Here is a 19,291-nt window from a genome sequence, read left to right as displayed (position 1 = left end):
AAGCAACTGGTAACGCAGATATGGCAGTCCTGTCACAGGCCTTTCAAAAACATAGTGCGAAGCATAAGAAAAGCAAGAAGCCAGTAAGCGAGCCAGACTCTGCAGAAGTGGACACTGACTTGAAACAATGACGTCTGCACAGAATGCAAATGATAACTTTTGTACAATTTGGTCACTGTACCAGCTACATGTATTATCTGTATAAAATGTAATATGTAATGTTGCCTGTAAAGAAGAATTTTATATGAATAGTTTGTGAGGAAGGGGGATGTGGTGATATGTTATGGGCTATATCATAGCAGGTGGTGGCACAGACACACCATGCGGTCTCCAGACCAAGGTCATGTGATCTGGGACCCAGATATAAAGAGAAGCACATTCGGCCACCTTCAGAAGGACAAGGAGAGGGTAATAAGACATACATGTAATTTGTCAGTGCTAGGTGTAAGTTCCAGAGGAGTAGTAAGACTCCATGATAACTTGCTCTGCATAAGATTGCAATCTTACCACGAGACATGATAAAAGGATCCTGGTTTGGACATCACTGAGTTTGGTGAGTTACTTTATAAAGTTCAAGGGACCAAACAGGCCCGGCCACCTGAGTATGAACCGAGGGGTGAGCAGAGCAGCAGTCTGAAGATGCAAAGAAGGCAAGGCAAGTGCTAACGTCACATCTAGGGGAGCAGCGGCTAGCGGGAGCGTGGAAACTCGACCAGTCAGAGGGCTGGGCAGCAACGAACGTCTTCTTTCTTTTTTGGTATGTGACCCAGAGTTTCGCTGGGTACAGCATACCAAAACGCACATTGTACTTGTGAAGAGCTGCTTTCGCTCTATTGAATTCGGCACGTCTCCTGACGAGGTCTGCCCCAATGTCCTCGTAAATTCTAATGAAGTATCCTTCCCATTTGCAAGTTCTGTTTTTCCTGGCCCAGCGCAGGATTGTTTTCCTGCCTTTGTACCGGTGCAGTTTAGCTATAACTGTCCACCAGGCAAATATGGTTAATCCCACAGTGCCCAGGAGGCCCAGCCAACCACGCCCACATGTTCTGGTCTTGCCCCATACTTGTGGAGTACTGGACAGCCTTCTTTGAGGCAATGTCCAAAGTGGTGAGGGTGAGGGTGGAGCCATGCCCGAAAGTGGCTGTCTTCGGGGTTTCAGACCAGCCAGATCTATTCCGGGGAGGAGGGTGGACGCCCTTACCTTTGCCTCCCTGATCGCCCGCCGTAGAATCCTGTTCGGCTGGTGGTTAGCAGCACCACCCAAAGCTGCAGACTGGCTGTCCGACCTCTTGGAATCTCTCCAAATGGAGAAAATCAAATTCGCCATCCAAGGGTCAGATGACGGCTTCCACAGAACGCGGGAGCCATTCACCCAATTGTTCCGGGACCTGTTTGTGGCCAATAAACAAGCAGAAGAATAGCCAGGTAACCAAGAAACAGGGGAAAGTAGCCAAAGCATGAGAGGGAGAGATAGACCGGGGGGGGGGGGGGGGGGTGTAGAGGGATTGAGGCAGGGAACAATAGAGAGCCAGGGAGGTGGAGAGGGGAGGCAGGGAACTGCTAACAAACTTGGCATCCACTTGAACAAAGAAAACGGGGAAGACAGGAGGGCCGCTGAAGCGTAAGTGAGCACGAGACGACAACGGCAGCGAGATCCATCCGGGAGAAGCAAGGGACAACACCACAGATGCCTACTTATGTGTGTAAATAATTTTGCCAAATATACAGAGTTGCTGCTGTTGAGCGGGTGCATAATACCGTTCGTCGACTTTCTCGGGGAAAATTAAAATGTCAGCAGCAGCAGTCCATAGGGGGGGTGGGTGAGTGTTCCGTTGGGAGGGTGTGGGAAGACTGAGGCGCACGGGGGAACGTCTCATTAATTGCTATTGTATATTCTCTTTCTGCACTATGTTAATGTTCACTCTATTTTGTTGTGTTAGTATTATTACTATTGTTTATTATGAAAAATTTTGCAAAACTTTAATAAAAATATTTTTTTAAAAAATCAGTGTCAAGTCGAAGAGGTAATTTTTTAGCCTGCCTTGAATATGTCTGAATTTGATGAACTGTTCAAAGAGCATTGAAAAGTTATCAATATTGTGGCTCATCTCCCATGCGTTTCCTGATTCTGAACCACTTGGTCAATAAAAGCCTTAATCGGGTCCAGCGTGTCCTTCTTCAGCTTGGCGAAGCAATCCTCGAAAAACTTCACCAGCTGCTCCGTCGACCACTGTGCCGTCTCCCCGTGGCCCTTGCCCTCCGCCATGCTGCCCCGTGTTACCAGCTCTGCTTGCGTCTCCCTGATGCACTATCAATTACTACAAAGACGAGAGTAGTGAATAATCGAGGCTTTATTGAGCAAAGATGTGTGGCCTCCTGTAGCTGCTACAAGAATGGGAGCAGCACCGGCGAGCACACACATTTATACGCCGCCTACTGGGAGGAGCCAGCAGGCAGGGATTTACCCATGTACCTCTAGTACAGGAGTCTTACCTGTATCTAATATACATCTAATATAGTTAGTGGTGACTACCACATTTACCCGTTTTTAAAAAAAAGAGTCCGGTTGAGGTGGTGGAAAAATTTACAAGTTCAGTCTGTCGGGGGCCTTGATCATCCGCTGTGATCGTCTCGGTCCTGATGGTGATGCGGGCGCCGACTTGGTCACCTGTGACTCCGGGAACGTGTTGTCCTCGTCGTCAACGCCCCCGAATGGAACCAGTAGGAGGACGGATCTTCCTGGGGCGGGGGCTGCGGTGAGGTGCACTGGGAGGAGGGTGAGTGGCGCAGGGGCAACCGGAGGGGGGGGGGGGTTGTCGGGTGGTGGGTGGTGGGGATCCAGCAGGTGGCAGGTCCCGGAGGGAGACTGTGTCCTGGCGCCCGTCGGGGTGCGCCACGTAGGCGTACTGCAGGTTCGCGTGCAGTAGTTGGCCTCTTTCGACCAACGTGTCCGACTTATGGGTCCGCACGTGTTTGCGAAGGAGGACGGGTCCAGGAGCTGCCAGCCAAGTTGGGAGTGAGACCCCGGAGAAGGCAAAGAGACGTTCATGGGGGGTTTCGTTAGTTGCAGTGCAGAGGAGCAATCTGATGGAGTGGAGCGCGTCGGTGAGGACATCCTGCCAGCGGGAGGCCGGGAGATTCTTAGACCGTAGGGCCAGCAGGACGGCCTTCCAGACTGTCCCATTCTCCCTCTCCACCTGCCTGTTTCCCCAGGGGTTGTAGCTGGTCTTCCTGCTCGAGGCAATGCCCTTGCTGAGCAGGAACTGACGCAGCTCATCGCTCATAAAGGAGGATCCCCAATCGCTGTGGACGTAAGCGGGGAAACCGAACAGGGCGAAGATGCTGTGGAGTGCTTTAATGACCGTGGCAGATCTCATCTAGGGGGATGGGATGGCGAAGGGAAACCGGGAGTACTCGTCGACCACGTTCAGAAAGTACGTGTTTTGGTCGGTGGCGGGGAGGAGCCCTTTGAAGTCCATGCTGAGGCGCTCAAAGGGGCGGGAGGCCTTCACCAGGTGCGCTCGATCTGGCACAGAAGTGCGGTTTCCACTCCGCGCAGACCTGGCAGTCTCTGGTGACAGTCCTAACCTCCTCAATGGAGTAGGGCAAGTTGCGGGCCGTGATGAAGTGGAAGAACTGGGTGACTCCTGGGTGACAGAGGCCATCATGTAGAGCCCGGAGTCCGTCCACTTGTGCGCTGGCACATGTACCTCGGGATAGGGCATCGGGGGGCTCGTTGAGCTTCCCAGGGCGATACAAAATCTCGGTAATTACAGATGGAGAGCTCGATCCCCCACCTCAAGATCTTGTCGTATTATTGACCATGAAGGCAACCGACTGTTGGTCAGTGAAGAGAATGAATCTCCTGCCGGCCAGGTAATGCCTCCAATGCCGCACAGCTTCCACAATGGCTTGGGCCTGCTTTTCGACAGAGGAGTGCCGAATTTTGGAGGCATGGAGAGTACGGGAAAAGAATGCCACGGGCCTGCCTGCCTGGTTGAGGGTGGCGGCCAGAGCTACGTCCGATGCATCGCTCTCGACCTGAAAGGGGAGGGACTCATCGACCGCATGCATCGTGGCCTTGGCGATGTCTGCCTTGATGCGGTTAAAGGCCTGGTGGCCTCAGCCATCAGGGGAAAGACTGTGGACTGAATGAGTGGGTGGGCCTTGTCCGCATAGTTAGGGACCCACTGGGCATAATAGGGGAAGAACCCCAGGTATCGTTTCAGGGCCTTGGGGCAGTGGGGGAGGGGGAGTTCCGGGAGGGGGCGCATGTGGTCGGGGTCAGGCCCTAGAACTCCATTTTCCACAACATAGCCAAGGATGGCTAAGCGGTTGGTGCGGAACACGCGCTTCTCCTTATTGTACGTGAGATTACAATGGGGGTGTGCAGAAATTTGAGACGGTTAGCGTCGTGGTCCTGCTGATCGTGGCCGCAGATGGTGACGTTGTCTAGGTACGGGAAGGTGGCCCACGCATCGGTGGAATATGTTGCAATCGCATCAGGCGTGGGCACATGGAAAACATTTGATGGCCGAAAAAATTTGTAACACCAGGTGGTCCACTCGCCCAGATGGTATTCTGGCTTTGAAAGTGAACTTTGTTGTTATAAAGGAATACTTATCAGACATAGCACATCAAATTCAGAGAAACCATGTGTGAAAGCTGAAGCAAAATCCTTTGGAGAAAATTTTGAAAAGTACAAAATTGCAGTTTTCACTGTTTTGTGGAACCGTTTACTACATAGAATTAATACTGTCAGAAGATCGCTGCAAAATGTTGATACAACTTCACTGAACGCTTCACAATTGCTAGCCTCAGTTAGAATTTTTGTCATGAAGTTTGAAATGACTATACCTCAGTGGAAGCAGAGGCACTAAAATTGTCATTGTTATGTGGCAATGAGGGACTTTTCACAGCAACTTTATTGCAGTGTGAATGTAAGCATACTTGTGACAATAAAGATTATTATTATTTGTGACACAATAATGGCGCAATGGCAGAGAAGTGAATCTCTGAATGCTTTGTGACAAAAGTTTGGATGAGGATTCTAAGAGCCGCTGCAGTAGGAGGTGAATTGAATTCTACCAGGAGGACATAGGTGCAAATCCGTAACAATTCATTCATTTCAGCGATAATGTTGAGCTCTGTACTTTGAGATAAACAGCTGATCTGTGATGGTTTGCAGGTAACCATTCCAAAATATGGAAACCATTCTGGAGATCCTTTTAGCAATACCTGCCACAAATGCTTCCAGTGAATGTTCTTTCTCTGCATTGAAAAGAGTGAAAATTTATCTGCAAAGTACGATAAGTCAAGAACATTTGACAAGTTCAGCAATACTGACAACTAAAAATGCATCCTTACAAGATTTTACCTATGAAGACGCGCTTGATGATTTTGTGAAGGAAAAGTGCAGAAGAAAAGCCATCTAAGTTGCCATCGATTGCAAACAACTGATGAAAAATAGAAATATAGAAAATAGAAGCAGGAGGAGGCCATTTGCAGCAAGAAGACCAAAAAATCTATCACTATACCATGTTCTCCAGTCGAAATTTTGTTCTTCAAGCTGGTCTGATATAATGTGTGGCCATTTAAAATGGCTGCCCACAGAAAATGATGGGAATTGTGGCCAGGTTTGGGACACAGACAAGCTGCAGCTTGTATCTTTGCAAACGGCAGCCCAGAAGTATGCAGGAATTCACACCTGCAAATGGGCCATTCAAGGTGATTAAAGTAACAATGGGACCATCAGGTCCATCGTATCATCTTCCGGACTAGGCGGCACCGAGCTCCTGCTCGGAGCCCTCCCAGGATTGGCCACTGAGTGCCCACCCCAAAAGTGATGTGGCAGCCCCTGATTAGATGTGACCAATCAGAGGGTGGAGCGCTGAGGAATTGATTGACAGTGACCCAGAAACTGCCCACAAAAGGGGCGGGGAAAACGCAAGCCAGTTAAAAGACAATGCAGCCATGATTTCTGTCTCTTTTGGACCGGCCTGTGTGCGACCAATTGCAGCATATCAACCATCCAAGTTCAAGGACCCGCGATCGCTACCTGAAGGACAAGCCCAGCCGTGACGAATCTGAAGACTTCCAACTACCCACGTGGACACAGATAAAGGCCTTATCTCCCACACAGAGCCGGTCACCCCGAAGTAACGGTCATCTTAAGTTATTAGGTTTAGTTTAGTGCGTAGCCACGTGAATCATTGCATATAAAACAAGTGTGTTTGTTAATAAACTGTCTTTGGAGCTAATTTACTGGTTGTGTGGTCATTCGGTCAATATAAGAAACAGCTTGTGGTTCACATAGAAATAAAGAAGTTAACATCTATTGGCGACTCTCGTGGGATTCGATTAGAAGTGACTTTGTTACTCCGAGCGATCCCAAAACTTTGAATTAAATTGGAGAAAAGAAAAACGAACCACAAGAGTAAGTTTCATATCGACCAAATAACCGAATTTTGGAAGTGTGCACTAACCGCATGCGTAACAAACAGGGAAGGGTAAGGTAAACTCGTCAGACTTGCATGCAAATCTAGAGGGATTGTGAACCGGAATATAGCCGTACGCCATACCCGTTGTTCCCGTTATTCGATCGAATCCTTATTCCCCCTGTTCCAAATCATAAGTAGAGAAGAGATGACAGCGCAGATGTTAGAGAAAATGATGAATCCACATCAGCAACCCGAGGTCGCAGTAGTCGGCAAATCAGAGCAGTGCCCCATATGGGAGGATGTATTGAGAAAGTATTTATGGCCCATTTGGTCGAATTTTTGTGCAAATACTGAGTCAGGTCCAGGAAAGATAGGACAAACTTGGTGGGAGAATATAAGAAAAACGCAGTGAAGTTTAGAAAGCCAATGGCAATAGTGTGCTGCTTGGCACAGTTGCGAGGCACCGAGGAGGTCGTCGAGACGCTCCGCAGTCAGTTAGTAGAGAAGGAAGAGGAGAATGAGAGAAACAGAAAGGAAAGCTGGAGAATTATTGAGGAAGTCCAGGAGAAGTTAGCCGCTAAAGACAGGGAAATCGCCGATATTAAACGCGCCCACCAGTCTTGCACAGTACATCTTAGCAGCTTCCAAACCCAGTACGACAAGGCCTATCAAGATACACAGCGCGCAGTCTTGGTAAGAGAGGAGACTGAACACCAGGTCACCCAGTTAACAAAAAAATGCGCCGATTTACAGGCAGCTTTAAGAGCGCTCCACCAGTCCACTAAAGAGCAAAGGCAGAGTACCATTGATCACACTAAATGTCAGCGAAAGATAGATAAGCTCCAGTCATTACTTTCCGTTCAGAATGGTTTTATGTGTACCTTCGGGACAGATGAGACAGATGAAGAAGAGGTGGCAGATTGGGAAGACTTAAATGAAAGCGCACAGATGTATGTAAAGAGAACGGAGAGTCAAAAACAACTGCCACGCATCGCAAAAAGAAAGGCACCAGCAGCACAGGTCACACCAACCCCCACAGCTGCCCCGACACCCATGAATCCGGTCACCACAGAAAGAAGTATAAGGGATTAGGCAGGTCCGGATATCACCTACATCACCCCACTTTCGGTAACTCAGTTAAGGGCCGCTTGCACTAAAATCACTCCATTTCAGCCCACCGCAGACCCACATAGCTTCTTTGAGGAGGTGTGTCAACAGAAGGTTATGTACGCATTAGACGAGAGGGAAGAAATAAAATTGATTGTAAAGAGCCTCAGCCAGTCGGTACGATCAGCTTCGCCAGAACGCCACAAGGTAGGAGGAGGGACCCTAGACAAAATGAAGGAAGCCACACTAGCCGCTATTGGAAACAATAAAGGGGATCCAGCGGAGGGCTTGAACAAATGTAGACAGAGGTAAGGGGAACATCCAACTGCCTTTGCCGGTCGCCTCTGGATACATTTTAAGGCAGTATTTGGGGATTTAAACCGCGCTAACCTAGATGCTGAAGACACTACCAAATGGACCCGCATTTGAGTCTCCCACGCATCAGAAGCAGGTAAAAAGGCTTGCGTAAACTTTGATCCCACAGAACAGGCACACAATGAAGCATGGGTACGGAGACTTTTATCGAGGGAGTGGGAACAGTCACTGCAGGAACAGATACAACAGAATGGCCAGGAAGCCACCATGCATCCAGTTAAGACAAGCCAGGGACCCGCATGGATAAACAAGGGTCGAGGTGAAGTCCAGGGAACCATACCCAAGGGAGCAATACACCAGAGAGCCTGCTCCACCTTACGCGTCCTGGGGGTCATGTTACAACTGTGGGCAGTCAGGACACTTCGCCCGCGTTTGCAGGAGAACCCCACCACCAGCTAGACCAGCCCCCAGATATGAAATAGAACACCACCCACAGCAGCCAAAAGGTCCCAGCTGCCCCATGCACACTGCAAGAGCTTAACCGCCACTTCATTTTTGTTTCTCCCTTTCTTCCTCTCTTCTTCGGTCACACTACACAGACTCCATATGCTAGTTACACCCCAGGCCAAATGTGATTGCGGCTAAGAAATATATAAAACTGGCCGCCCTAAAATTCGGCTGGTTAAGCAAAACCTCAACCAGACATGGTTGTGGTCAAGATGGAGATTGGTCAAAGCCAGTGTCCGACCACTCCAAGCCTCGACCAGACAGGCTCTGAGAAACATGCATACTTAATTTTTTTTTCTTCACTTCGATTTGCATTTCTTGTCTCTCGCATAAATTTATTTAAAACAAAATGGGGGAGTCACGCATAGTGACGATCAACATAATTATAAAGAGTAATTAGAATCAAGAGAGGAAGGTTAATAAAACACAGATGTTAAACGCAAGATAATGATAAGACACTGTGCTTGATCTCCCTAGAATAACCACGGATGACAGACAGCCACAGGATGAACCCAGGAACCAACCTCTTCGTCAACATCTTCATTGGAGTTACTGGACTCAGAACACACAACAATATGAACTTTCTGTACCCAGGGTATCTGTGGTTCGCTCCACCAAGTGCAGGGTAATGTGAGGACAGTATTTTATGGGTAAAACCCAACAAAATCATCCTATTTGGGTGTAACAATCAAAGGGCAATGTACAAAAGGTCCAACGGGAACACATCTACATGCTACATCAGCACAACCGGAAAAGGGGATTAGTGGGAACTTATGAATGAAGGGTGTCCCGAAATTGGATGTTTAAAGAGAAGTTCAGAAAACATATTAGGAATCGGACAAAATTGCCCGGGATACCCACAAAAGGTAACTTAGTATTGCACACAATTAGATTAGGACGTAAGCTAGCCCCAAAGACCACCACCCCACAGACTACCTCCAGCCAGGACACCACCCGGCAACTATTAGAGCTGTAATGAGAATGTTGCTTTAAGAAATGGTTAGCTGCTCATGTTACTGCAGTGATGTCAGAGTGTGGGTGGAGCTGAGCTCTGGTTCTGCTTTTAGTTTCACTTTGAGAAAAGCTTGGACGTGGCTGTCTTTTCGGTTTCGTTTTTCAGTGTGTTGCAGCTGAAGTCAGCCAAAGCAGCTGTACTGTTGATCTCTCTGCCATGAAGGACTATCTCTTGATCATTGGTGAATTCAGAAATTTAAATGTTTTCAGTATCGAATGTAAACCCTGATGTGCTTCTGTTTAAAGGTTAAGTCAAGTCTTTTGGATGTTAAAAGAACAGCTTAAAGGATTACTTAGTGTTGTATTCTTTGGGGGTTATCTTTGAATAAATGGTTGCTAAGATATTCACTGTTTGTTTTAAAAAGGTTAACTTGAGCTCATAGAATAAACATTGTTTTGTTTTCAAAAATACTTTTCCACTTCTGCTGTACCACACTTCCAGTGTGAGCCGTGTGCTCCCCATACCACAATCTAGTAAAAGTTGTGGGTCGGGTGAACTCCATGATACACTGTGGGATTCTCTAAACCCTGACCCATAACAGAGATCAAGACCAAAACCCCAACCTGGTGGGAAAACTTTGCAAAATGGAACCCCTTCTCCTACGTAGTCAAGACCCTCCTCCTGATTGCAGTAATACATATTGTCATCCTCACATTCCAACTCCATAAATGGAAGGCAAAATCCTCCCACCCCCAGATATACACGGTCCGAGCCCCCCTTTTAGGAATTCAATAAAAAGGTATCCTAAGAATGTCAACTTATAAACTAATGTAACAACTGCTGCTGAAATGAGCAATTTATGTTTTTTTTAAGCTATAAGGATAAGTAGAATGAATGATGTGCTGCTGCTATAAATTTTGTGTTGTAAATAAAGTTCTTTAATATGTGAGCAAGCAGCAGGAGATTAGGTTAGCTTGGATGTTAGTTAGAAATGAGCTGTTGGTGTGAATTTAATTTAAAGATAAAATAATAATTAGCAATGTATTTAATTTTGAGAAACTGTATGTAATATTAATGAATTAGGTAAAATTGTGCAATACATTTAGGTTAGAGTAGACCGACAGATGACAGGGGAAGGCAGGGCAGGTATTGGCTCGAGTCTGTGATCCATCATGCTTCACATTCAGGATCAAGAGGATGGATATGTGGCCATCTAAAATGGCTGCCCACAAAGAATGATGGGAATTGTGGCCAGGTTTGGGACACAGACAAGCTGCAACTTGTATCTTTGCAAACGGCAGCCCAGAGGTATGCAGGAATTCACACCTGCAAATGGGCCATTGAAGGCGATTAAAGTAACAATGGGACCATCAGGTCCATCGCATCATCTTCCAGACTAGGTGGCCGAGCTCCTGCTCGGAGCCCTCCCAGGATTGGCCACTGAGTGCCCACCCCAAAAGTGATGTGGCAGCCTCTGATTAGATGTGACCAATCAGAGGATGGAGCCCTGAGGAATTAGGGTTAGTGACCCAGAAACTGCCCACAAAAGGGGCGGGGAAAACTCAAGCCAGTTAAAAGACAATGCAGCCATGATATCTGTCTCTTTTGGAGCGGCCTGTGTGCGACCAGTTGCAGCATATCAACCAGCCAAGTTCAAGGACCTGCGATCGCTACCTGAAGGACAAGCCCAGCCGAGATGAACCTGAAGACTTCCAACCGACCCACGTGGACACAGATAAAAGCCTTATCACCCGCACAGAGCCGGTCACCCCGAAGTAACTGTCATCTTAAGATATTAGGTTTAGTTTAGTGCGTAGCCGCGTGAATCATTGCATATAAAACAAGTGTGTTTGTTAATAAACTGTCTTTGAAACTAATTTACTGGTTTTGTGGTCATTCGGTCAATATAAAAAACAGCTTGTGGTTCACATAGAAATAAAGAAGTCAACAAATGGCTGGTAGTCACATGCAGACAGTAATAACCGGTGAGTAACCGCCATCCCCCATTATTCTTTAATGGCCTTTTCTTACTCTTTTGGATAATTAAAGAGTGGAATCCTCCAGACGGTTGCCAGCAAAGCCACTGATATTAGACTTGGACTGAACACTGCACTTCATTGGAGTTTTTGCTCTTGCACTGGCTTTAGGACTGGCCTCAGAGACAGACTTACATTTTTGGGGGGCCTGCCTGCTCCCTCTTGGCAGGACCCCATATCACGCCCGGCCTCCTGGTGACATGGCTGCCTGTCCCGAATGCCGTCAGGGCCCCACCCCGGCTGACTCATTCTGTCCCGCTTTGGCTTTCTGTTCTGCAGTCATATCATTGGTTGATTTCTCCATCCTGGTGCTCATCAGCCAGTTCATGTTTGCTCCCTCCAGACAGAGATCGCATAATTGACCATCTCTACTGTCAGACTGACAACAGATAAGCTTGGATATCAATTAGTACAGGCTTGTTGTTCTGACAAGTTAAAGAGCACTATAGCAGTCTGTCAAGCAGTGATTTAGGGTTTCTGCCTTACATTGTGTGAGGTAAGGGTGGGCGGGGCCTCAGCGGCATTCAGGGCAGGCAGCCATATCACCAGGGGCGGGACGTGACATGGGTCCCCATGAAGAGGGAGAGTGCGGGGCCCCTAAAAGTGTAAGTCTACCTCGGAAGGCTGTCCAAATGACAGATTTCCCAACCTAAAGGACTTTAGTGAACCGGATGGGTTTTTACGACTATTAACCTCAGTTTCATGGTCATTATTATATTTTTAATCCCCAATTTTTAATTAAATCAAATTCCACCATCTGCCATGGTAGAATTTGAACCCTGGTTCCCAGAGCATTACTCTGGGGCTCTGGATTACTAGTCCAGTCCAGTGACAACACCTCTATGCCACCACCTCAAAAATAATGTTCATTTTCAGCTTTCATTTTTAACAAAATCCTTCAAAATTCTAATGTAGCAAAAATTGATTAGATGGTATTGCACACTAACATAATAAAAAAGGATTTTTTAAAAATAAGAATGCATTCTATTTTAGTGAGCATTGCATCAATTCTTAAATTTTTTTTAAAATACCAACTACTCAGAATCTGACCTGCAGTTTGGCATTCTGTGTTTGCAACATGGTATTGTGTTCTTGTAAGGATGCTGTTTGCCTCTGAAGTGCAAGGATTTGGGCTTGCAAGTTGGTATTTTGGGTTTCTAGCTGTTTCAGCTGGGTTTTCAAGGCTTGTTTCTCAGCCTGAAGAGTAGCATTCTTTGAGATGGAAAGAGGGAAAAAAAGTAGAAATGTTAAAGTATAATGAACAGTAAACAAACCAGTAAAGAAACAGAATTTAGCTTCCAGCATTCTACATATCAAAAGCCATTACATAATGTAAATAATTTAAAGTTACAGACCTGAGTTTTTCTTTATGCTTTCAACAAATATTGTACAATTTAATAATGCTATCTAGAAAATATTGAGCATTTCCGTGCGCACTGAATGGCAAATTATTCATTGTTCCTAATTTTGTACTACTCATTAGGACTAGCAGAGCACTAATTGCATTCATGCTAACACATCACTTCCGATATAGATACCCTTTATTATACTTGAAAAATAACTCACACACCTTCCAACCATCCATACATTGCTGCTTAAATGACCTGGAGTGTTGTCCAGGACTTGATGCATATGGGCACAGACTGCTTCATTAGCACCATTGGCAACTCAAGATACTGAAACAGTCCATATCCATCTGCAACAAGAAAATATTCACACTTGGGCTGAGAAGTGGCAAGCAACATTCGCGCCAAAGAATGACCATCTCTAACATGACAGAATCTTATCTACTACCCCATGACAATCAATGCACTACCATCACTGGATTCCCACGATCAACAATCCTGTGGGTTACCTCTGAAACTGAACTGGACGAGCCATATAATACCAGTAAATACCATATAAATAAAAGAACAGGTCAGAGACTGAGTATTCTGAGGCAAATAACTCACCTCCTGAACCATTAAAACCTGTCCAACATTTACAAGACAAGTCAGGAGTGTGACTAACTAGTCTCCACTTAAACAACTTACTGGAGGAAGCTGCTCCACAAATACCTTCATTCTTAATGATGGGGGAGCCAAGCACACCCGTGTTAATGATAAAGCTGAAGCATTTGCAACAATTTTCAGCTAAAAGTGTCAAGTGGATGATCCATCTCGGCGTTCTCCAGAGGCCACCAGTATCACACATGCCAGTCTTCAGTCAATTCAATTCACTCCATGTGGTATCAAGAAACGGGTGAGAGGCATTGGATACTGCAAAGGGTATGGGCGCTGACAATATTCCAGCAATTGTATTTAAGAATTGTGCTCCAGAACCTGTCACGCTCCTGGCCAAGCTGTTCCAGCACAGTTACAGCACTGGCATTGACCCGGCAATGTGGAAAATTGTCCAGCCATGCTGTGTGCACAAAAAGCAGAACAAATCCAACCAAGTGGATTAGCACACCACCAGTCTGCACTTGGTCACCAGTAAAGTCATGAAAGGAGTCATCAACAGTGCTATCAAGCGCACTTGCATAACAATAACCTGCTAACTGGGTGATGCTCAGTTTGGGTTCTGCCAGGGTCACTCAGCTCCTGATCTTGTTCAGCTTTGATTCATAGACATAGAACATTACAGCGCAATACAGCCGCTTGGGCCCTCGACGTTGCGCCGACCTGTGAAACCACTCTAAAGCCCATCTGCACTATTCCCTTATTGTCCATATGTCTATCCAATGACCATTTGAATGTCCTTAGTGTTGGCAAGTCCACTACTGTTGCAGACAGGGCGTTCCACGCCCGTACTATTCTCCGAGTAAAGAACCTACCTCTGACATCTGTCTTATATCTATCTCCCCTCAATTTAAAGGTATGTCCCCTCGTGCTAGACATCACCATCCGGGGAAAAAGGCTCTCACTGTCCACCCTATCCAATCCGCTGATCATCTTGTATGCCTCAATTAAGTCACCTCTTAACCTTCTTCTCTCTAACAAAAACAGCCTCAAGTCCTTCAGCCTTTCCTCATAAGATCTTCCCTCCATACCAGGCAACATTCTGGTAAATCTCCTCTGCACCCTTTCCAATGCTTCCACATCCTTCCTATAATGCGGCGAACAGAATTGCACGCAATACTCCAAATGCGGCCACACCAGAGTGTTGTATAGCTGCAACATGACCTCATGGCTCCTAAACGCAATCTCTCTACCAATAAAAGCTAACACACCGTATGCCTTCTTAACAACCCTCTCAACCTGGGTGGCAACTTTCAGGGATCTATGTACATGGACACCGAGATCTCTCTGCTCATCCACACTGCCAAGAATCTTACCATTAGCCCAGTACTCAGTCTTCCTGTTATTCCTTCCAAAATGAATCACCTCACACTTTTCTGCATTAAACTCCATTTGCCACCTCTCAGCCCAGCGCTGCAGCTTATCCATGTCCCTCTGTAACTTGTAACATCCTTCCGCACTGTCCACAACTCCACCGACTTTAGTGTCATCTGCAAATTTACTCACCCATCCTTCTACGCCCTCCTCCAGGTCATTTATAAAAATGACAATCAGCAGTGGCCCCAAAACAGATCCTTGTGGTACACCACTAGTAACTGGACTCCAGTCTGAACATTTCCCATCAACCACCACCCTTTGTCTTCTTCCAGCTAGCCAATTTCTGATCCAAACTGCTAAATCACCCTGAATCCCATGCCTCCGTATTTTCTGCAGTAGCCTACCATGGGCAACCTTATCAAACGCTTTACTGAAATCCATATACACCACATCAACTGCTTTACCCTCATCCACCTGTTTGGTCACCTTCTCAAAGAACTCTATAAGGTTTGTGAGGCATGACCTACCCTTCACAAAACCGTGTTGACTATCTCTAATCAAATTATTCCTTTCCAGATGATTATACATCCTATCTCTTATAAACCTTTCCAAGATTTTCCCCAAAACAGAAGTAAGGCTCACTGGTCTATAGTTACCGGGGTTATCTCTAATCCCCTTCTTGAACAAAGGGACAACATTTGCTATCCTCCAGTCTTCTGGCACTATTCCTGTAGACAAAGATGACTTAAAGATCAAGGCCAAAGGCTCAGCAATCTCCTCCCTAGCTTCCCAGAGAATCCTAGGATATATCCCATCCAGCCCAGGTGACTTATCTATTTTCACTTTCCAGAATTGCTAACACCTCCTCCTTATGAACCTCAAGCCCTTCTAGTCTAGTAGCCTGAATCTCAATATTCTCCTCGACAACATTGTCTTTTTCCTGTGTGAATACTGACGAAAAATATTCATTTAGCACCTCTCCTATCACCTCAGACTCCATGCACAACTTCCCAGTACTGTCCTTGACTGGCCCTACTCTTACCCTAGTCATTCTTTTATTCCTGACATATCTACAGAAAGCTTTAGTGTTATCCTTGATCCTACTTGCCAAAGACTTCTCATGTCCCCTCCTGGCTCTTCTTAGCTCTCTCTTTAGGTCCTTCCTAGCTAACTTGTAACTCTCGAGCGCCCTAACTGAACCTTCACATCTCATCTTTACATAAGTCTCCTTCTTCCTCTTGACAAGTGTTTCGACTGCTTTAGTAAACCACGGTTCCCTCACTCGACCACTTCCTCCATGCCTGACAGGTACATACTTATCAAGGACACGCAGTAGCTGTTCCTTGAACAAGCTCCACATTTCAATTGTGCCCATCCCCTGCAGTTTTCCACTCCATCCGATGTACCCTAAGTCTTGTCTCATTGCATCATAATTGCCTTTCTCCCAGATATAACTCTTGCCCTGTGGTATATACCTATCCCTTTCCATCACTAAAGTAAACGTAATCGAATTGTGGTCACTATCACCAAAGTGCTCACCTACCTCCAAATCTAACACCTGTCCTGGTTCATTACCCAGTACCAAATCCAATATGGCCTCGCCTCTCGTTGGCCTATCTACATACTGTGTCAGGAAACCCTCTTGCACACATTGGATAAAAACGGACCCATCTAATGTATTCGAACTATAGCGTTTCCAGTCAATATTTGGAAAGTTAAAGTCCCCCATAACAACTACCCTGTTGCTTTCGCTCCTATCCAGAATCATCTTTGCAATCCTCTCTTCTACATCTCTGGAACTTTTCGGAGGCCTATAGAAAACCCCACAGGGTGACCTCTCCTTTCCTGTTTCTAACCTCAGCCCATACTACCTCAGTAGAAGAGTCCTCATAAAACGTCCTTTCTGCCACCGTAATACTGTCCTTGACTAACAATGCCACCCCTCCTCCTCTTTTACCACCTTCCCTGAGCTTACTGAAATATCTAAATCCCGGCACTTGCAAAAACTATTCCTGTCCCTGCTCTATCCATGTCTCCGAAATGGCCACAACATCGAAGTCCCAGGTACCAACCCATGCCGCAAGTTCACCCACCTTATTCCGGATGCTCCTGGCATTGAAGAAGACACCCTTTAAACCACCTTCCTGCCTGCCGGTACACTCCTGCAACTTTGAAACCCTACTCATGACCTCACTACTCTCAACCTCCTGTATACTGGAGCTACAATTCAGGTTCCCAAGCCCCCGCTGAACTAGTTTAAACCCTCCCGAAGAGCATTAGCAAATTTCACCCCCCAGAATATTGGTACCCCTCTGGTCCAGGTGCAGACCATTCCTTTTGTAGAGGTCCCACCGACCCCAGAATGAGCCCCAATTATCCAGAAATCTGAAACCCTCCCTCCTGCACCATCCCTGTAGCCACGTGTTCAACTCCTCTCTCTCCCTATTCCTCGTCTCGCTATCACGTGGCACGGGTAACAACCCAGAGATAATAACTCTGTTTGTCCTAGATCTAAGTTTCCACTCTAGCTCCCTGAATTCCTGCCTTACATTCCCATCCCTTTTCCTACCTATGTCGTTGGTACCCATGTGGACCACGACTTGGGGCTGCCCCCCCTCCCCCTTAAGGATCCCGAAAATATGAACAAAAGAGCTGAACTCCAGTGACTATCCTTGACATCAAGGCAGCATTTGTGTGGCATCAAGGAACCTCAGCAAAACTGGAATCAAGGGGAATCCGGGGTGGAGAGAGAGAGATATGCACTCCGCTGGTTGGAGTCATACCAAGAACAAAGGAAGATGGCTGTGGTTTTTGGAGGGTAATCATTTCAGTTCCAGGACTACACTCAGGAGTTTCTTTGGGTAGTGTCCTCGGCCCAACCATCTTCAGTTGCTTTATCAATGATGTTCCTCCCATCAAAAGTTCAGATGTGGGAATGTTTGTTAATAATTGCACGATGTTCAGTACCATTCGCGACTCCTCAACCACTGAATCAATCCATGTCCAAATGCAGCAAGATCTGGACAATATCGAGGCCTGGTCTGACAAGTGGCAGTGCCAGGTGTTTGGCGAGCTGAGGGAACCTTAAATATCTTTCTAATTATCTAATAGTGTTTATGTTTAGCATTTAACTGCTGTTTATATTCCAAATCTCCTCCAGGGTCCCAAGCAGGGAGATAGATAGACACGATAGGGCAACACGGTAGCACAGTGGTTAGCATAGTTGCTTCACAGCTCCAGGGTCCCAGGTTTGATTCCCGGCTTGGGTCACTGCACGTTATCCCAGTGTCTGCGTGGATTTCCTCCAGGTGCTCCGGATTCCTCCCACAGTCCAAAGATGTGCAAGTTAGGTGGATTGGCCATGCTAAATTGGCCTTAGTGGCCAAAAAGGTGGGGTGGGGTTACTGGGTTACGGGGATAGGTGGAGGTGTGGGCTTGAGTAGGGTGCTCTTTCCAAGGGCCGGTGCAGACTCGATGGGCTGAATGGCCTCCTTCTGCACTGTAAAGTCTATGATTCTATCCAATGGGATAGATAGTTAGTTAAGGAAACTGGCTTGAACTGGTTAATGTGTACCTAGATGCCTTGTACACCTTCCTTCTGTTTTAGTGTTGCCTAGTACTGGAATACAACCTCAATAGACTGTTGAGAGTCTGATGAAAGCAGGAGTCCGTTGAGGAGGGGAGGGAGGTGCCCCTTTGTTTTTATAACTATTGCACCCTGGAGGAACTGATTCTTGCTTTATTTAAAAAAAAAAAATATATATTTATTAAAGTTTTTTAACACAATTTTTCTCCCTTACAAGCAATAACTCCCCCCCCCCCGCCCCCGCAACAAAAAAAAACGAGAAATCACGCAGAGCAAGATATATACATGGCAAAATGATATATTTACACAGCTTTGTACACTGGCCCTCACCCGTACGTGCCAGTTTCCTCAACCCTTCATGTTATCTCTTGCTCATCCACTCTCCCAGGCAGTCCCCCCCCTCCCGCAAGTTTGCAGCTGCTGCTGACCGACCTTCCTCTAAAGCTCCGCGAGATAGTCTAGGGACGGTTGCCACCGCCTGTAAAACCCCTGTGCAGACCCTCTCAAGGCGAACTTAATCCTCTCCAACTTTATGAACCCAGCCATATCATTTATCCAGGCCTCCAGGCTAGGGGGGCTTCGCCTCCTTCCACATTAGCAAGATCCTTCGCCGGGCTACTAGGGACGCAAAGGCCAGAATGCCGGCCTCTTTCGCCTCCTGCACTCCCGGTTCGTCCACTACTCCAAATATTGCTAGACCCAGCTTGGCTTGACCCGGACTTTCACCACCTGAGATATTGCTCCCGCCACTCCTCTCCAGAACCCCTCCAGTGCCGGGCATGACCAAAACATATGGACATGGTTCGCCGGGCTCCCTGAGCACCTTCCACATCTGTCCTCTACCCCAAAGAACCTACACAACCTCGCCCCCGTCAAGTGCGCTCTGTGGACCACCTTAAATTGTATCAGGCTGAGCCTGGCACACGGAGGAGGAGGAATTAACCCTACGTAGGGCATCAGCCCACAGACCTTCCTCGATCTCCTCCCCCAGCTCCTCCTCCCATTTACCCTTCAACTCTTCTACCAGC

At 46.8% G+C, this 19,291-nt stretch overlaps 1 protein-coding gene across 13 annotated transcripts in view; it reads right to left on the bottom strand.

Moving 5' to 3' along the window:
• LOC140424010 (girdin-like) overlaps window positions 1–19,291 on the bottom strand; it is a 695,300-nt gene that overhangs the window by 243,510 nt on the left and 432,499 nt on the right. For all 13 annotated transcript variants that reach the window (XM_072507832.1, XM_072507831.1, XM_072507835.1 and 10 more), the window contains one exon: window positions 12,411–12,572. In XM_072507832.1, the coding sequence (XP_072363933.1) occupies window positions 12,411–12,572 (162 nt within the window). The remainder of the gene's footprint in view (window positions 1–12,410; window positions 12,573–19,291) is intronic.

The sequence above is a fragment of the Scyliorhinus torazame genome, chromosome 1 (genome assembly GCF_047496885.1).
Source record: "Scyliorhinus torazame isolate Kashiwa2021f chromosome 1, sScyTor2.1, whole genome shotgun sequence".
NCBI classification, from domain to species: domain Eukaryota; kingdom Metazoa; phylum Chordata; class Chondrichthyes; order Carcharhiniformes; family Scyliorhinidae; genus Scyliorhinus; species Scyliorhinus torazame.
Note: the sequence above shows the minus strand (reverse complement) of the source record. Positions and strands in the feature narration are given on the sequence as shown.